Raw genomic sequence first — 15,602 nt, forward strand, 5'->3', positions numbered from 1 at the left:
CATGACTAAGACATGCACTTTATTGATAAAAGTTTTTAATTTTTGAATGAGAGCAATAAATAGCATAATGGTTTAAAACCTTGCTCTAATGACTCACAAAAGAGCACGTTCATGAATTGGTTCGTAATAAGTTGATTTTTCTTCTTTTCAATGACAGAGTAGAAAGACACCTCTTTGAAGAAGTGCACCATTGGCTGGGTCCCGTGAATCCCACGGACCTTTGTGGCTAATTCCTGGTGGAAACTCAGCTAGCGAATGGCTTGTCCTCTTTTGTCCACAGTTGTTCAGAAAAGCGAATCAATGCATGTTGCTTCTTTTGTAATCTTAGTGAATGAGTTGAAAAGCCGTGAAAATTCTCCCTTTGAAAGCTTTTCCAACTAGATCCCAAAATCTGCATCCTAATTTATGTCAGCCCCGTGAGTCGAACTCCGCTGAGCAAGTTCTGAGTCTGGTAGCTGGACAGGGAGGAGATGCCAAGAAAATATGTAGACTAAATATTACTGTTGCTTAATAGCTTATTGTTTGCTTATTTATTTATTAATTTGGGCCGGGGAAGGACTCAGGGCCTCACAGTGAAGGCAAGCATCCTAACATCAAGTTGTGTCCTCTGCCTGTCTTCTTGTCTTTACATAAAAATAAATGTTGGCGGATGTTCTTCTGCGGTCTTTCCTCATAGCAGTGAACCATTTTGTTCTGCTCTTTGATACACATTCCACCCATGCTAGAACAGATTTTAGTTTTCATAGTTTATTGCTGTGTGTGTGTTGGGGGGTAGTTTACATATTTTATTTGTGTGTGTTGGGGGGTCGGTGGCGCAAATGTCATGGCATGCATGTGGAGGTCAGAGGACAGCATCGCAAAATCAGTTTTCTCTTGGCCACTTTTCCATGGGTTCTAGGAATCAACCTCGGGTCATTTGGCTTGCTGGACAAGTGCCTTTAGCCACTGAGTCATTTCTCTGATACCTAGAGACAGCTGTTTAATGCCACCAAGCTATTGCCATTCTTTTAGTAGATACTCCAAATTTGCAAGATGATATAGAACTATAAATTGTCCTAACCAAAACAAAATCTAAAACTATCTATCATGCCCAACCCTAAAGTTATCCAAAACGTATTTGTTTTTGAAACTTTAAACTTTCTCATTTTGTTATATTTATACAGTTTTACTTGTGTGTGTGTATGTGTGTGTGTGTGTGTGTACACATATGCGGGTATACATGAACTAACCTCAGTTATTGTTCCTTAGGTCTTATCCACCTTGTTTTGTTTTGCTCAATTTTTTTTGTTATTATGAAAATATCACAGCACAGTCAATAATAAACCATACATGTTCTTAGCTTCTTACTGTGTCTTTCTTTAAACAGTACCTTCTCTTTGGTTTTCTTTTCATTTTACTAAGATATTGTATCATCCCATAGTCATTTTTAGTCTTTGTATCAATAGCTATGCAATACTTTAATAATTAATGATAGTATGGGTAGGATGGCATCAGGGGTTCCCTGAAATTCTTCTCTTCAGGCATCTATAATGATTCAGGAGAAGTCTATATTGGCCTAAATTTTGTTCCTCTTTCTTGTTTCCTATCTATTTATTTATTTTTTGTACTTGATTATTTTTATAGATACAATTTATCTCTTGATGAGCACCCTTATTACCTCTTCTGTAGCATGGAATTCATCATCAACAGTGAAATCATGTTACTTGTTCATTTTAGTACTAGCTGTAGTAAGATACAGTCGTGTACTACATAAGGACACTCTTCCGATTGATGACACACGTATTGCATAGTGGTCCCCTAGGACTGTAAGGGAGCTGACAATCTTCCATTATCCTATTTCTATTGTCTAGTCACATTATCGCCATTGCAATGTCCTAGCACAATGCAGTGCTCCTGCGTGCGGTAAATGGAACCACTCTGCTGTCCGTCATGTCCCTCACGGAAAAGTATAATCTCTGCAATCGCATTCAGTATGTAATACTTGATGATGATAAGTGACAATGTCACTGGTTTATGCACCCACTCCACCATAATTTACAGATGTCTTTGTGCATGTGCCTTCCACTTACGGAGCATAGTCACTGTAAAGCGAATGCCTTGTTCTTCTAGAAGCATCCTCATCTATCTAGGGCTTCACATGTCTTTTGACTGAATCAGGGCTGCCTGCTATGATTGACTTCCACATCAAGGAGTATTTAAGCACAGCGTGTGACCTTTATACAAGGACAAGATTGTCCAATGGTCCATTCCAGACCATGTCCCATTACCAAGTGACATTTGACTGTTTCATAATTTGACTGCTTTATTCGTCTTTGGTTCACATCATTGGATTTTACCCCTTTCCCTTGTCTTTTAACTAATTTATGGTATTGAAGTTGCCTCTGTCTTGTCTGTCTGTCCCTCAGTCTAGTCAGAATTTCTAATGACACTTTGGGATGCCTACACCATTTTGAGGTGAAAATGTTGATCCAGTTTTTATTAGCATGAACTTACTAATTCTTGGTGTGGAAAGTTCTTCTGTATATGTGATGCTTTTATTGGTTAATGAATAAGGAAACTGGCTTGGCCTGTGATAGGGCAGAGTAGAGCTAGATGGGGCGGGGGAGCAGGGAACTAAACAATGCTGGGAGAAAGAAGGCAGAGACACGAGAAGCCATGTAGCTACCAGAGGGAAAAGATGTGAGCTGCCAGCTGGAACCTTGATGATAGGCCATGAGCCTCGTGGTAAAATATAAAATAATGGAAATGGGTTAAATCTAGATGTAAGAGCTAGCTAGCAATACCCTTAAGCTATTGGCCAAACAGTATTGCAAATAATACAGTTTCTGAGTGATTATTTCGGGTTGGGCAGCCGGGAATGAACAAGCAGCCTCCTGCTACAAATTCTCAATTTGAGAACTTAGCTTTCCATTGTGGCCTTATGAAGCTGTGGGATTTTCAACCTTGTCTCTTGAGTCAGTCACACATTCTGTTCAGGCGTGGCGCATGGCTCTACCTCTTTTCTCACATGGTGCTCCTTAAAACCCATCAGTACTGTGGAGCTGAGCCTTGGCCTCCAGCTTGCCTGACGAGGTGCATTAAGCACAGCTGGGTTCTAGAATCACCCTGCCCACAGCTTGGAGCTTTGGGTTCTTTTGGAACCCAAGAAAATAGTTGTATAGCTCTTGAGTTCACCTGGAAATTGCTTGTGGGATATTTTCCACATCATTGCTCTGTATCTAGAGCCCTGGAATGATACCCAGTATGGATTTATCAAAATGTCTTGACTGAAAGTCTATCCTTGCCAGATGGCAGTGACTGGCAGGCAAAACTTCACCAAGAACTAGAGGTCAGGTAACCTGAGGACAATGCAAAGCCTCAGGGTTTAGTGTTAAGATTTTAGAAGTTTTTGTTGGGAGGAGGGGCTGAAATGGAAACTTTTATAATTTAATAAAAAAAAAAGATTTTAGAAGTTTTGATGTTGATGTGCTTATGCATGTGGGTGTATCAATATAAGTGTACGTGTATTCGTTCGCATGTGTACAGAGGCCAATCTCTTCCACCATTACTCAAGCGGCAACATTTTGGAGATTTTTTTGTTGTTGTTTTGTTTGGTTTTGCTTTGTTTTTTTGAGACAAGATCTTGATTAGCCTGGACTTACCAGTTAAGCTAGGATCTGTTGTCTGCACCTCCCCAGTACTGGGATTACAAGCTTATGCCACCGTGCTCAGAATTCTGGGAGTGAAACCCAGGCCCTCATGCTTATATAGCAAGCATTTTGTCAACTGGGTCACACCGCCGCCCTTAATCTTGGGTCTGGAAAAATATCTCTGTTGGTAAAGTTTACCTTGCATGCACAAGGCCCTAGGTTTGATCTCCAGCATCTCATAAAGGCGTGGTGCTAAAGGCCTTTAATCCTGATACACAGGAAGTAGAGGAAGGAGAATCTTGAGTTCAGAGTTATCCTCAGTTATGTCGAGAGTGCAGAGTTCAATGCCATCACGAGCTACAAGAGACACCATCTTAAAAAAAAAAGATGGAAGCTGGGTAGTGGTGGCACACTCCTTTAGTCCTAGCACCCAGGAGGCAGACACAGGAACATCTCTGATTTCGAGGCCAGCCTGGACTACAGACTGGATAGCCAGGGCTATGCAGAGAAACAGTCTTGAAAAAAATGAAACAAAAGATATAACTAGGAAGGAAACTAGTTTGGAAGAAGAAGGGGATAGCAAGAGTGGGGTGGTGGAGGAGAGGGCAATGGGGCAAACAATCTAGTTACACTGTATACGTGTATAAAACTGTCAAAGAGACGTTTTTTAAAAAAGATATTATGTGGGAAATGCCATTGATAAACAGGGAGCAATGAATGTTAGCAATTGGTTCAGGAATTCCCAAACACACCCTTTAACTGCAGGGATATCTCCAAAGGAGATTATTCAAGTAACCCAAAACACAGGCACGCCACAGCTGCACTGTCTAAAATCCAGACACTAAAGTATCAGGCAAACGCCTCATGCTTAAGCTCAGACTCTCCTGGAAAGATTGTGACAGAACTTTCCTGCGTGTATTTTTATTTTTGAGGAATTTGTTTGTCTGCTAATAGGTCAGAAATTTGGGTTACTCTTAGGAGAATTTTAAACCCTAGCACTTGGCTGTATCAAAATTATGTCTTATGGCTGTTTTTGTAAAATCAGTGGCCAAGATACCTTCAAAACGGATTCCCAGCAAAATTTGTTTCTAAAGGAACTGGGAGCAATCTTTCTCGTGGGATGTTGATATTCCAGCACATTTTAAAAATATATATCTTAGGAAAAATCAGACAATGAAAAGGTCAAGCAGCCAAATAGACTGAGTTTCGTGTCCAGGAGCTGTCGGGGCAGCACCTGTGGGGGAAGAAGGGACAAGCAACAGAATAACTTGAGCAATTTATTCTCTTAAATTTTCTGTGGTAAGGGACGGTCTGGCTTTGCGAGGGTTCCAGTGCATGCACTGAATGAAGTACGACATTTTGAACCTGAGAATCAAGAACTGCTCAGCCCTTTGGAAATGTGTCTCTGGCTTTGGCTGTTCACAGCATCCATAGGAACTGCCCTGAATCCCCCCAGAACTCCAAAAGGCAGAACGCTGTTGCCCAGGTTCCTCCCTGTGACGCTTCCCCTTCCCTATCTATTAGGAAACTTACGAAATGATATAACAGGTCACTAAATATGTGAGTGACCCTAAATTCAAGCTCGAGAACCACACGTTTAATCACTATTAGTGAAGCCTGAATAACTTTATAGGAAATTCGTGCATGCACGTGGAGCCTAGAAGAGAGTCTCGGATGGCCTCCTCTATCACATTCCACCTGTTCCTTTGAGGCAGGCTCCCTCCCCGAATCCGAGGCCCAAGTTTTCTCAGCTAGGCTGGAAAGCAGCAACTCATAGCAATCCTCCTGGCTATGCTTCTCGATAGAGTTGGGCTCTGAGATCCAAATTCTGGTCCTCATGATGGCTCTTCCAGTTCTCCTAACCACTGAGCTTTCTCTCCAGCCCCATTAAAAGAGTTTTGTAAAGAAAGATATACTAACGATGTTCACGTTAGTGTTGTTGAAGACCCAGGATATCACTGACCTTTGCGGTTGTTACCTGAATTGAACAACTTTGGAGTCATAAACATTTTCTGTTTGCTTGGTCCTATAAAATGAATTTTGGATTAATTTTTTTTTAAAAAAAATTAACTGTATACATGTATTTGTCAATTTGGCATACACTAGAGTCATGTGTAAAGAGGGTGCCACAGCTGAAGAATTGCCTCTGTCGGGTTCAGTTGTGGGTGTGTCTTTGGAGGGCTCTCATGATTAATGATGGTTGTGAAAGGTCCCATCCCACTGTTGCAGTGCCAGCTGTGGGCAGGTGGTCTTAGGTTATAAAAGCAAGCAAGCTGGACAAGTCATGGAAGGAAAGGCAGCAAGCCATGTTCCTCCATGGTCTGTGCGTCAGTTCTTGGCTTCAGGTTCCTGCCTTGAGTTCCTGCCTTGGCTTCCCTTGGTGACGGAGTGGGACATGGCGGTGTAAGATGGAATCGACTATTTCTTCCCCAGGTGGTTTTAGGTCAGTGGTTGGTCACAGCAACAGAATACAAATGAGGACATGTGGTTACATTGTACTATTGGGTTAGCTCAGTAAATTCTGTCATGATCAACCAAGGTAATTAGCTTGTCTGTCACCTCAGATCATTGTCATTGTGGGTGGGGGAGCTGACAACATTCACCTTCTTTTCTGATAGCTATGTTCAGTACACTATTGGAAACTGTAGTCACCTTCTGTGTTAGATCTAACACCCTGGGGCTTGTCGTTCTGTTGCCCAACCTTCTCTCTTCTCCCAGTTCCCCTCTTCTGGTATCTGCTAACCACTGTCCAGTTGTCTTTACCTATGGTTCTATAAGTGGGCGAGACCATGCAACATTTGTCTCTTGTTTCTGGCCTGTTTCACATGAACAGTTCCTGGATTTTCTCTGTCATCCCTGACAGGATTTCCTATTATATTTCTAATGGACAACTAATACCCAGCCACGTATTTACTACCTCACATTGAGGCTCCCCCAGGTTGGTTCCGCGGCTTAGGTACTACAAATATGCTGGAGTAAACACGGACTTGCAGATGCCTCTTCAATATATTGATTTCATTGTCTTTATAAACACAAGCTGTACTGTGGTTGTTTGATCATCTGGTGTTCTATTTTTAGTTAGCTTTTTTTTTTTTAAAAAAAAACCTCTACATTGTTTTCCATAGCTGTGGTAATTTACATTTCCATCAAAAGTGTGTAAGAGGCCCAATTTTTCCCTTTATTCCCTTGCCAACATGTTTGTCTTTTGGTAACAGCGATTCTAACTAGAGGGAAGTGATGTCTCGTGGTTTTGACACGGATCCCTCTGATGATGGCAATGTGGACCATTTTGCTCACATATGTGGTGGCCATTTCTTGTCTTCTTTTGCAAATGTCTGTTTATTCACATCTTTCACCTCATTTTAAAATCGGAGTATCTGGGGGGCTATTTTGCTCTTCAGCTCTTTGGGGTTCCTTGTGTATTTTGGATGTTAACCCCTGGTCAGATGTATAGTTTGCAAATGTTTCCTCCCTTTCTGTATGTTGTCAAACATTTTCCAAACAGCCTTCTCCAAACACTCTTTATAAAAGAGAGGGAAACCAGATGGTGAGGGTCGTAACCCTCTTTCTGAAGGTGGGGTAGCATTGGGGGTCCTGTGGGTGCAGGTGGTCCAAATTACCTCCAGCTTCAAGGAGCGATTGCAAGCAAGCTAGAAACTGTACATCTGGGAGGGTTAATAAAGTCAAGAACTAAACTCCTATTTAGAAACATAGTAGAGGGTATTTGGGCAGATCAGTGCAGCTTCTGTGCCACATAGCATCTCTGGGACAATCGAAAGCTCCCAGTGAGAACTTTATACCCACACATTCCTCAGCTGAAGTATAGAAGATGTGCTTCTGAATGAAATGGGTGCAAAGAGGGATTCCCCCTGTGGCTTGAGGACAGTGGACCACGGATTACACCTTTTTCCTGCTATGTGACCTTTCTGGTGCTGAGCAAGGAGAGAGAAAAGGTCATTGGGGTAACAGTGGCTGGAACAGGGCGATGAGACCTTGGGTCCTGCCGAGAGTTTATCTGCAGAGCCTGGTTCGTGATAGATACTTGCTAACAGTTTCATTATTTCTAGAAGTCTCCCTCTGCGACTCATCTTGCATTATCTGGAATGGTTTGGGATATTAGCCGGGGAGGACAGGAGAAAGTGAGTTTCTTCATTTATTGAAGGGGTCTTGTCACAAAACAAGTTAAAGTTTTGTGCCACTTGTTTTGTTTTTATACTTTTAGTGTCTTAAGTTGATAAACTAAATGTATCAAACTACATATAGTTATGAAGCATGGCATGATGTTGTGACATATCTACATGATGTGATATGCTTAAATCAAGCCAATCAGCATATCTATCACCAAAGGAAATCAGCACCTACTATTTTGGGCTGCAAAACTGTCCTGGAGGATTGTAATCCTCCACTGGTCTGAATTGGGTGTCAACTGTGTTTCTGAATTAAGTTTTTTTTTGTTTTTTGTTTTTTGTTTTTTTTGAGGAAAGGCCGTACAAAAGCATATACTATACAAAAGAGGATTGTCCTCAGTTGAGTCTGGGCGAATTCATACAGACAGTAACATTAAAATTGCTACAGAAAAACATGCTTATTCACTCTCAATGAAAGAAAGACTTTAAGTAGTATTCAAATTGGTTTGGGACACCAAATACATTTTAGCATTTAATAAACTTAAACAGAGGTATGATTTTCCAGAACTTCACACACTTTTAAATTGCATATAAGGGCTTATGGGTCTGATATAAATTGTACCAATGAGTATCTATGGGTTGTCCAAGGAACCTGCTCAGCATTTTAAAGTGAATTTCAAATAACCAACAAAAGAAGCATCCAGAACACCATCCATTTGCCCTTTAGAGGTGTGGGACAACAAGAAGAGGAACCACAGCTTAAATTTTGGAACCACGAGCAAAGCTAGCAGAAAGATACCTGTCTTGGGTGATAAGGACTTTCCATGGATGATGTCCAGCTGTGTCTTGCCAAGGCCTCAGACTTAAGGATGTATTTTCTCTTTTTCTTTTTTCTCTGCCAATTCCTCTATCTTTTCCCCCTCAAAAATAGTTAGTTTGCCCTAGATTTTGTGCTGATGGCAGTCTGGGTAGCTGTCACATCTTAATCAGGGCACGCTGACGAGGTGTGGAGGCCACAGTGACTTTAGTTTTATGGGAGCGAAGCTCTTTATTTGAATCCATGGAGTGATAAATCCTTGAAATCATGTGTCAGAATTAAAATTAATATGGATAAAAAGTCACCGGGGGGCCGGCGACTGCCACAGGGAGATGGGATCCTGAGTGCAGCTTGTAGGTAGTGCCCTGGTTTGTAGAGCCACTCGATGATGGTTCTGTTACTTCTAAAAGTCTCTCTAGGTCACCCAGACTTTTGCTTGCATCATCTGGAATGCTTTGGGAGGTTGGCATGAAAGAGCCGTGTAAGGTGAGGGCAGAATGGCTGAGAAATGTGGGAACTTTGAAGGTACTATTTCAGAGTTACTGGTGATATACCTGAGTGCCGTGGTTGGTTTTTCCTCTGAGAGAACCGAACAGCTACAGGGGTGTCCGAACTTACCACAGAAGCACAAGTCATTAAACGCAGTTGCATTGGAGGACTAAAAAATGTGAGTGGTTTGTCATTTAGGAGTTCCAGTGGGAAAAAATCTATAATAAGCAGCTCCCTTTTATGATTTAATAACCATAGGCAATAATAATACCAAAGATTGTTGTTTTTGTTTTTTCTTGCTGTGTACCTGACACCCCTACCTCTGCTTTTTAAGTATTAGGGTGACAGGTGTGCATTGTCACCCTTGGTTTTATGATGGCTGGGCTTAGAACTCTGACCTTCAAGCATGCTAAGCAAGCCCTCTGCCACCCTAGGTATACTACCAGCTTTCCCTTTTTCTTTTCTTTTCCTTCACCCCCTCTTTCAGAATGATCCTACACAGCCTCGCTGTAGTGTATATTTATTGTACTGTCGATCCAATGAGAGCATTGTAAACCATCTTCCTATACCTGACAAAATGCAGAAAACAGAGTTGTTTGGGCCCTCGGATCTCGTGTGATTGCAGCCACATGGCCCTGGATGGGGTTTCCTCGGGACCCTGCAGCTCTCTGAACTCTCTCATATCACAAGCAGTTTGCGTGTCTTTGAAGGTCTTGTTTACACAGCCCAATTACAGGGCAGAAGTGCAGTGGCCTTTCAGGTTTTCATCTCTTTTGACCCTCGAGTGCCCACTGCTCAAATAACTGCAGACAGTAAGACACAGTCGCTCTTCCCCCGACCTCTTTTGGCAAATGTCTCCTTTAATTCGTGGCATTAGTGAATTCCCTTTATGTTTTGTGCTGAGGACAGGTGGATAAAAGATTCTGAGCAGGAATATAGAAACTAATTACAATAAAAATATCACTAAAATTGGACAGCAATGCATTTAACTATTTTATCTGCCTCTCCCTGCCCCCCAACAACAAGCAAACACTTGCTACTCTTAAGGAAAAGTCATCCAGTCTTTCTGTGATATTACTGCGAAGGGTTGAAGCCCACTTAGCCTAACCCCCAGAAAGGATCCTCCATTGGAGTATTTTTGGAGATTCCTTGTTACCTTTCAATTATCCGTGCCTCTTCCTGTTCCTGTTGGCTCTGGCATCTTTTGGAAAGCAGTGTGTTTTTGCATAGCATGTGCACTTTTTTTTTTCTCCCCCAAACGTGCAGTACATTCAACATTGCAAGCATTTTCTTTCTTTCTTTCTTTTTCTCCTTTGCTTAGAACAGAGGTGGAAACCCCGGGGGACTCAAGTACCCACTTGATAGGCTCAGTCTCTCTTAATCAGCCTGTAATGGAGCTAATGGCTGTTTGTCATCCTTGGAGATATAAATTTCCTGGCGGTGGCTCCTGCAGACAGTGCGTGAAGTGTGCTCTGTGTGCCAGCGAGGGCTGATAATCAGTAGAAGGGCAGGGTGCTCCGTTAGCCAGAAGAGCCAGGACTTCTGGGCTGCCAGCTGCAGGACTCGCCTCGCCACTCCTGAGACATGGATAAAGCCGGTAGGTCAAACGAGCCTGAATTTTTCCTAGCTGCTGGCTTCCTCTGAACCCCACATCCTCTCAGCTTGCATCTTTTCCTATCTGTCGCTTGCATTCTGGACTTCACTGTTCCAGATTGGGAGGCATGCAGCGTGTTAACCCCGATGGGCCACCAGGAAAGCCGTGTCTGCTTTGAAGTTTTAGGAATTGGGGACACAGATTAACATGCCCCGGGTCACCTTTTGGAAGACTGCACTGCTATTCTATTTAGGCTGCAGGAAATGTGGTGTTTGCTCTTTTGTGCTCAGCACAGTGGGTGCAAAAATGCATAGAGTTAATGACAAAACTATTTACTAAGGGATGGTAGAAGGTAAAGGGAGTTAATATTAAAGAGCTGGATGAATTTTTGAGAACATTACAATATTCGCTTTGTAGTAACATAAGAACTGTTTGATGTGATGCTTTTATCCTCCTATTAGAAAACAATGTCAAAAGTGTTCCTGCATGGTCTGATATTTTAATCCGAGAATACAGTCATTAGTTGTCAGTCTTTTAATTTGTTCATACTGTCTTTACATGAGAGCTGCCCAAACATAACGGGGGAAGTATTTTAGATAATTAATTCAAATCTACTTCTCAGGGAGAAGTTTTTGTTCTTCTTACTTCACTGTGAGAACTTTTAGAAGCTACATACTGTGGGATTGCTCCCATTTTCTGACCCCCACTCCCCAGCTGCGCTCTGGATTAGCTTCTCTCTGGAACTCAGTAAGTCAGTCACCTAGTGCTCTGGCTGGCTAGTAGTGTCTGCAGCACCTGGAGCCCTGGGAGCTCTCCTGAGAGGATTCACTGTTTATGATCTATCCTACGCCCCAAGACCACTCCCCTCCTTGTGGTAAAGGAGTTTGTTAGGAAATCGGTCAGTTTCAGTCATCTGTGTAGGTAGCCTGGCATGAAGGGATCTTGAAGGCAGCGTATTCTGTGGTCTTTGATAGCACAACTGGCGAGGCATGAAACACTCATTACAATCATTCCGGCTTGGACATTTTGAAGAAACTTAAGTAAATTAGAGCAGCATACTATTAGGAATGAAAGCCCCAGGAGAGCAGAAGAAATAAAGGTATAAGAGGAGGTGTGTGCCTGCGTGCGTCCGTGGTGTGTGTGTGTGTGTGTGTGTGTGTGTGTGTGTGTATGTATGTGTGGGTGGGTGTCTCTGTGTGTGTATGTGTGTGTGTGTGTCTCTGTGTGTGTGTGTGTCTGTGTGTGTATGTGTGTGTGTGTGTGTGTGGGTGGAGGAAGGCTGGATTTAGCTGGATTCATGCGTATACCTATAGCCCCACGTTGGCTAGGCCACTATGCTGTAGAGCTTGGCATGAAATCTCCAAAGCCTGCTCTTCTGTGACATGGCACATTCCAAAGATCAACCAGAGCTTCTCTGATTACAGTAGAAAAGTGAGTAAAAACAAACAAACAAACAAACAAACAAACAAGCCAGCATCCTTAATTTAGCCTCTTTTAAAACTCCAGCCACCCACAATTAAGTATACTGGCATCCTGTCAGAATCATCACATTAATTCATTAAATGCCCTTCTTAACTGACTCATATATTTATTTAAAGGCCCCATTTAAGAAAAAATTCAAGGAGCAGCATACTGGAGCGGTCTTTTTGGAGACTTCAAAATTGTGAAGGCTGATTATTTCTCGTTTAGCTACCTATAGCTTCGGGTGACTAAGTGTTTAGCAGTTGTATTTGTTTGCATAACTAAATGCCACTAGCAAAATATCCATGCTCTTGACAAGTTTCAAGTGTAGTAATGTGCTCTGCAAAGTGACTCTTAAAACAGAAATTTCTTCATTATTTCCGGTTTTAGAAGCAATCGCCAATATAGGTATGCATGCCTTCCAATAGAATGACAGACTTTTAGTGACATTATTTGAAAAGTTCAGAAATAATGTTTTCTCATAAGGCCGCATAATTGGCCATCAGTGAACACTTTGTGTAGTCATTTTTTGGATGATGTAAGAGCCAGTCAAGCAGAGGGAAAACACCAATTACCTATATATACTCTGATAAACTGTATTTGCTGTAAGAAAAGCATTTAAGATGTGCTGGTAAAACGGCCAGCAACATAGCCAAACCACTCAAAACCGAGCTTCCTTTCCCATGATGCCAAGTGGCCCAGTTCACTTGGAGCCTTGAAGCTTCTCCAGTTTCATTTAAATAAAACAATATTGTTGAATATTTGCATCTATCTCTAATCAGAAGTGGATTTCAGTGGTGGCTGTCTGAACTCCATCATGACAGTGGGCCCTCAGTTTCTTTCTGAAGGAGCTACAACCCCTTCCAGCAGGTCCCCTTTCCCCATAGAGACTTGCATAATCCTGAGGCAGAAAGGCAACAATGGGGCTTGCGCAAGCCAAATGCCTTCGATTCATTCCGATTGAAAAGAACACCACATCAGAGATGTTTCCATGTGCTTTCTGTTGTTAAACAAGGAAAAGAGCCACCACAGGGGATTGTCCCTTTGGGTGAGGCATGAGCTTCTCTGAGATGCTGCCTTTGGGATCCAGTCTTCCCTTCAGAGCAGACCTGACATTCCTACTGTCTCAGGGAAGGAGCCATCCCTTGCCCATTACTGCTGGCTTAGGTCTTCCTTTAAAAGCGTTTCCGGGAATAACAATAAAATATTTATCAAACTATGTATACAGACTATGTCAGGACACTCTCAGCAACCCACAATCTTTTTTTTAAAATCCCTACTGCTATTTCTTCTCTGAAGTTACCCAACCTCAGAAGTGTGGCCCTTTATAGTTAGTTACCTATGGCCACACCTGTAGTCCAAGTCACTATGCTGGTGCATTTCTGTCCCTCTGCCACTTCTTGCCTCAGTTTCTCAGGAGGGTCTCATGAGTGAGACGTGAAAAGAAGTTGAGGCGTTGATGATGAGAACTGGATGGTGAATATCCCCAGATGGTGAATATCCCAAGGAAGACTACCCCACAGTCTACGGGACAAGGTCAGCCACAGTCTATGGGACAAGGTCACTCCACAGTCTATGGGACAAGGTCACTCCACAGCCTATGGGGCAAGGTCATTCCACAGTCTACGGAATACAGTCGCCCACAGTCAGCTGGATAAGGTCACTCCACAGCTTATGGGACAAGGTCACCCACAGTCTACAGGACAGAGGATTGTAAACTATTATTTCCCGTTTTGGGGCTCATTTTCCTTGCTTTAAATCAACATATTTTGTTTTCCTCACATTGTATGGATTGTAAAAGGTGCTATGATTTAGACAGGAGACAGTAGCCACTGAGAGCCCTTGGATTTTTGCCTTCTGTTTCGTGACTCGAAGAAGGTTGACATCAGAGCCATCAAGAACATCCATGATGAAGGATTCTGTCACCTTGGGAATAATGAACAAGTGATAGAAACTTCATATGCTTCCATCCCCCATCCCTAAGAGATAACAATCCCTCTACCCATCTTATAAGATTGGAATGGAGAGAAAATGGTAATTCACAAAACACTTTTGCTCCAATGGCTGGCATATGCTCTTTAGAGCGTCATCGGAACACTGAAGCAGGCTGCCTTGCAAACAGTTTATCTTCTAGCAGTGTGTGTTCATCCTGTGAACAGTATGTGTTCTATGGCTTAAGCAGAAATGCAAGTGACAGTGTGGAAAAGGAGCAAGGCGAGCAGTCAGGTGGCTGGCCCAGGAGTATAATTGGAAATTGATGTGGGTGGCTCAGTGGGGATGGAGTGGAAGGGCGCATTGGCTATGCAACAGAGCCTGCTGAGTGTGCACGTAGGCAGAGCTTGCCTAGTCAAAGGAGACCTTTGGGGTTTCTAGTTTGAGAATCGAATAGTCTGACACTATAGAACACAGAATGAATTTTAAGGAAAAGGTGGCAAAACCTATTTTGGAACTGTTGAATTAAAAACACCTTCTGTGTTAGCCATAGAAGTTCAAAGTAGATGGAAAGTTTACACACACACACACACACACACACACACACACACAAATACACACACACACACATACACAGAAGGGGGACTCCTTACTAACCATGGATTTGAGATAAAGCTGGGTAGTTGGTTTATTTAGATTTTCTACCTATTTAAATATGTATTTTAACATGTATATCTTCAGCCCAGTGAACCCACAAACAGCTAATGCCCCTTCCCTGCCCCCCTCCCCCACCAGCCTGTGGCATATCTCATAGGAGGCTCTAGAGTGAAGAGACTTTCAAAAGCTTCATCTTTTCCATGCAGATGGAAAGAGGACCAGACCCAGGGTGGGAAAACTCCCCCTAGGCACTAAAATAATTTGTATAAAGGCCAGGCTGCGCTGTAAGAAGATGTAAACACAAAGACGTTTTATTTTAAGCAGGTTTAAAACTTAAAGTTTGAAACAGGAGAACTGACTTTTAGAAAGCTCTCATACCACAGTGTCTGAACTATCAAAGCACCGTTTCAGAAGACGGGTGGCTGGAGGGGCAAATGCCCTGTGAGAGTTCCCATGTTTTCAAAAAGACTACTGCTAGGGGAGTTCACTTTGTTTGCAGACTTTATTTGGCACAATGTTTACCTTCTTTCTCTAATCTGCTGGTGTAGTTGTGTTGTTATACTATTATTAATTTTGCTAGTCATGATACTTTGTAGAGATGCTGCATACATGCTTACAAAATATGTATTTGATATATAGATGTATATCATACACACATAGGTACATACTTTTCATATATGCCTACGTGGGCACTCTTGCCTACTTACATCTCTTATCAATCTTGATGTAAGAGACTGTAATAGTTAACAGTTATCCTAATAAACCATACAAACTTAATGCAGATTTCTTTGTAATTCAGAAAGAGATGTATTTTTATTCTCTGAAAGCCTCCTTATATTTATTACTGATCACATTGCAAGTCTAACGCTCCCTGACTGACCTCAGTCCTCAACACC

At 42.3% G+C, this 15,602-nt stretch overlaps 1 protein-coding gene across 3 annotated transcripts in view; it reads left to right on the forward strand.

Annotated features, from left to right (window-relative positions):
* Nucleotides 1-15,602, forward strand: part of Phactr2 (phosphatase and actin regulator 2) — a 269,580-nt gene that overhangs the window by 69,763 nt on the left and 184,215 nt on the right. Inside the window, exon 1 of one of the 3 annotated variants that reach the window (XM_085688643.2) lies at nt 10,533-10,659. The exons of the other annotated variants lie outside the window; for them this stretch is intronic. Coding sequence (XP_085544769.1) covers nt 10,647-10,659 — 13 coding nt within the window. The 5' untranslated portion in view covers nt 10,533-10,646. Of the gene's footprint in view, nt 1-10,532; nt 10,660-15,602 lie in introns of those variants that run through there. 3 annotated transcript variants of the gene reach the window in all.

The sequence above is a fragment of the Myodes glareolus genome, chromosome 1 (genome assembly GCF_982192425.1).
Source record: "Myodes glareolus chromosome 1, mMyoGla1.1, whole genome shotgun sequence".
NCBI classification, from domain to species: Eukaryota; Metazoa; Chordata; class Mammalia; order Rodentia; family Cricetidae; genus Myodes; species Myodes glareolus.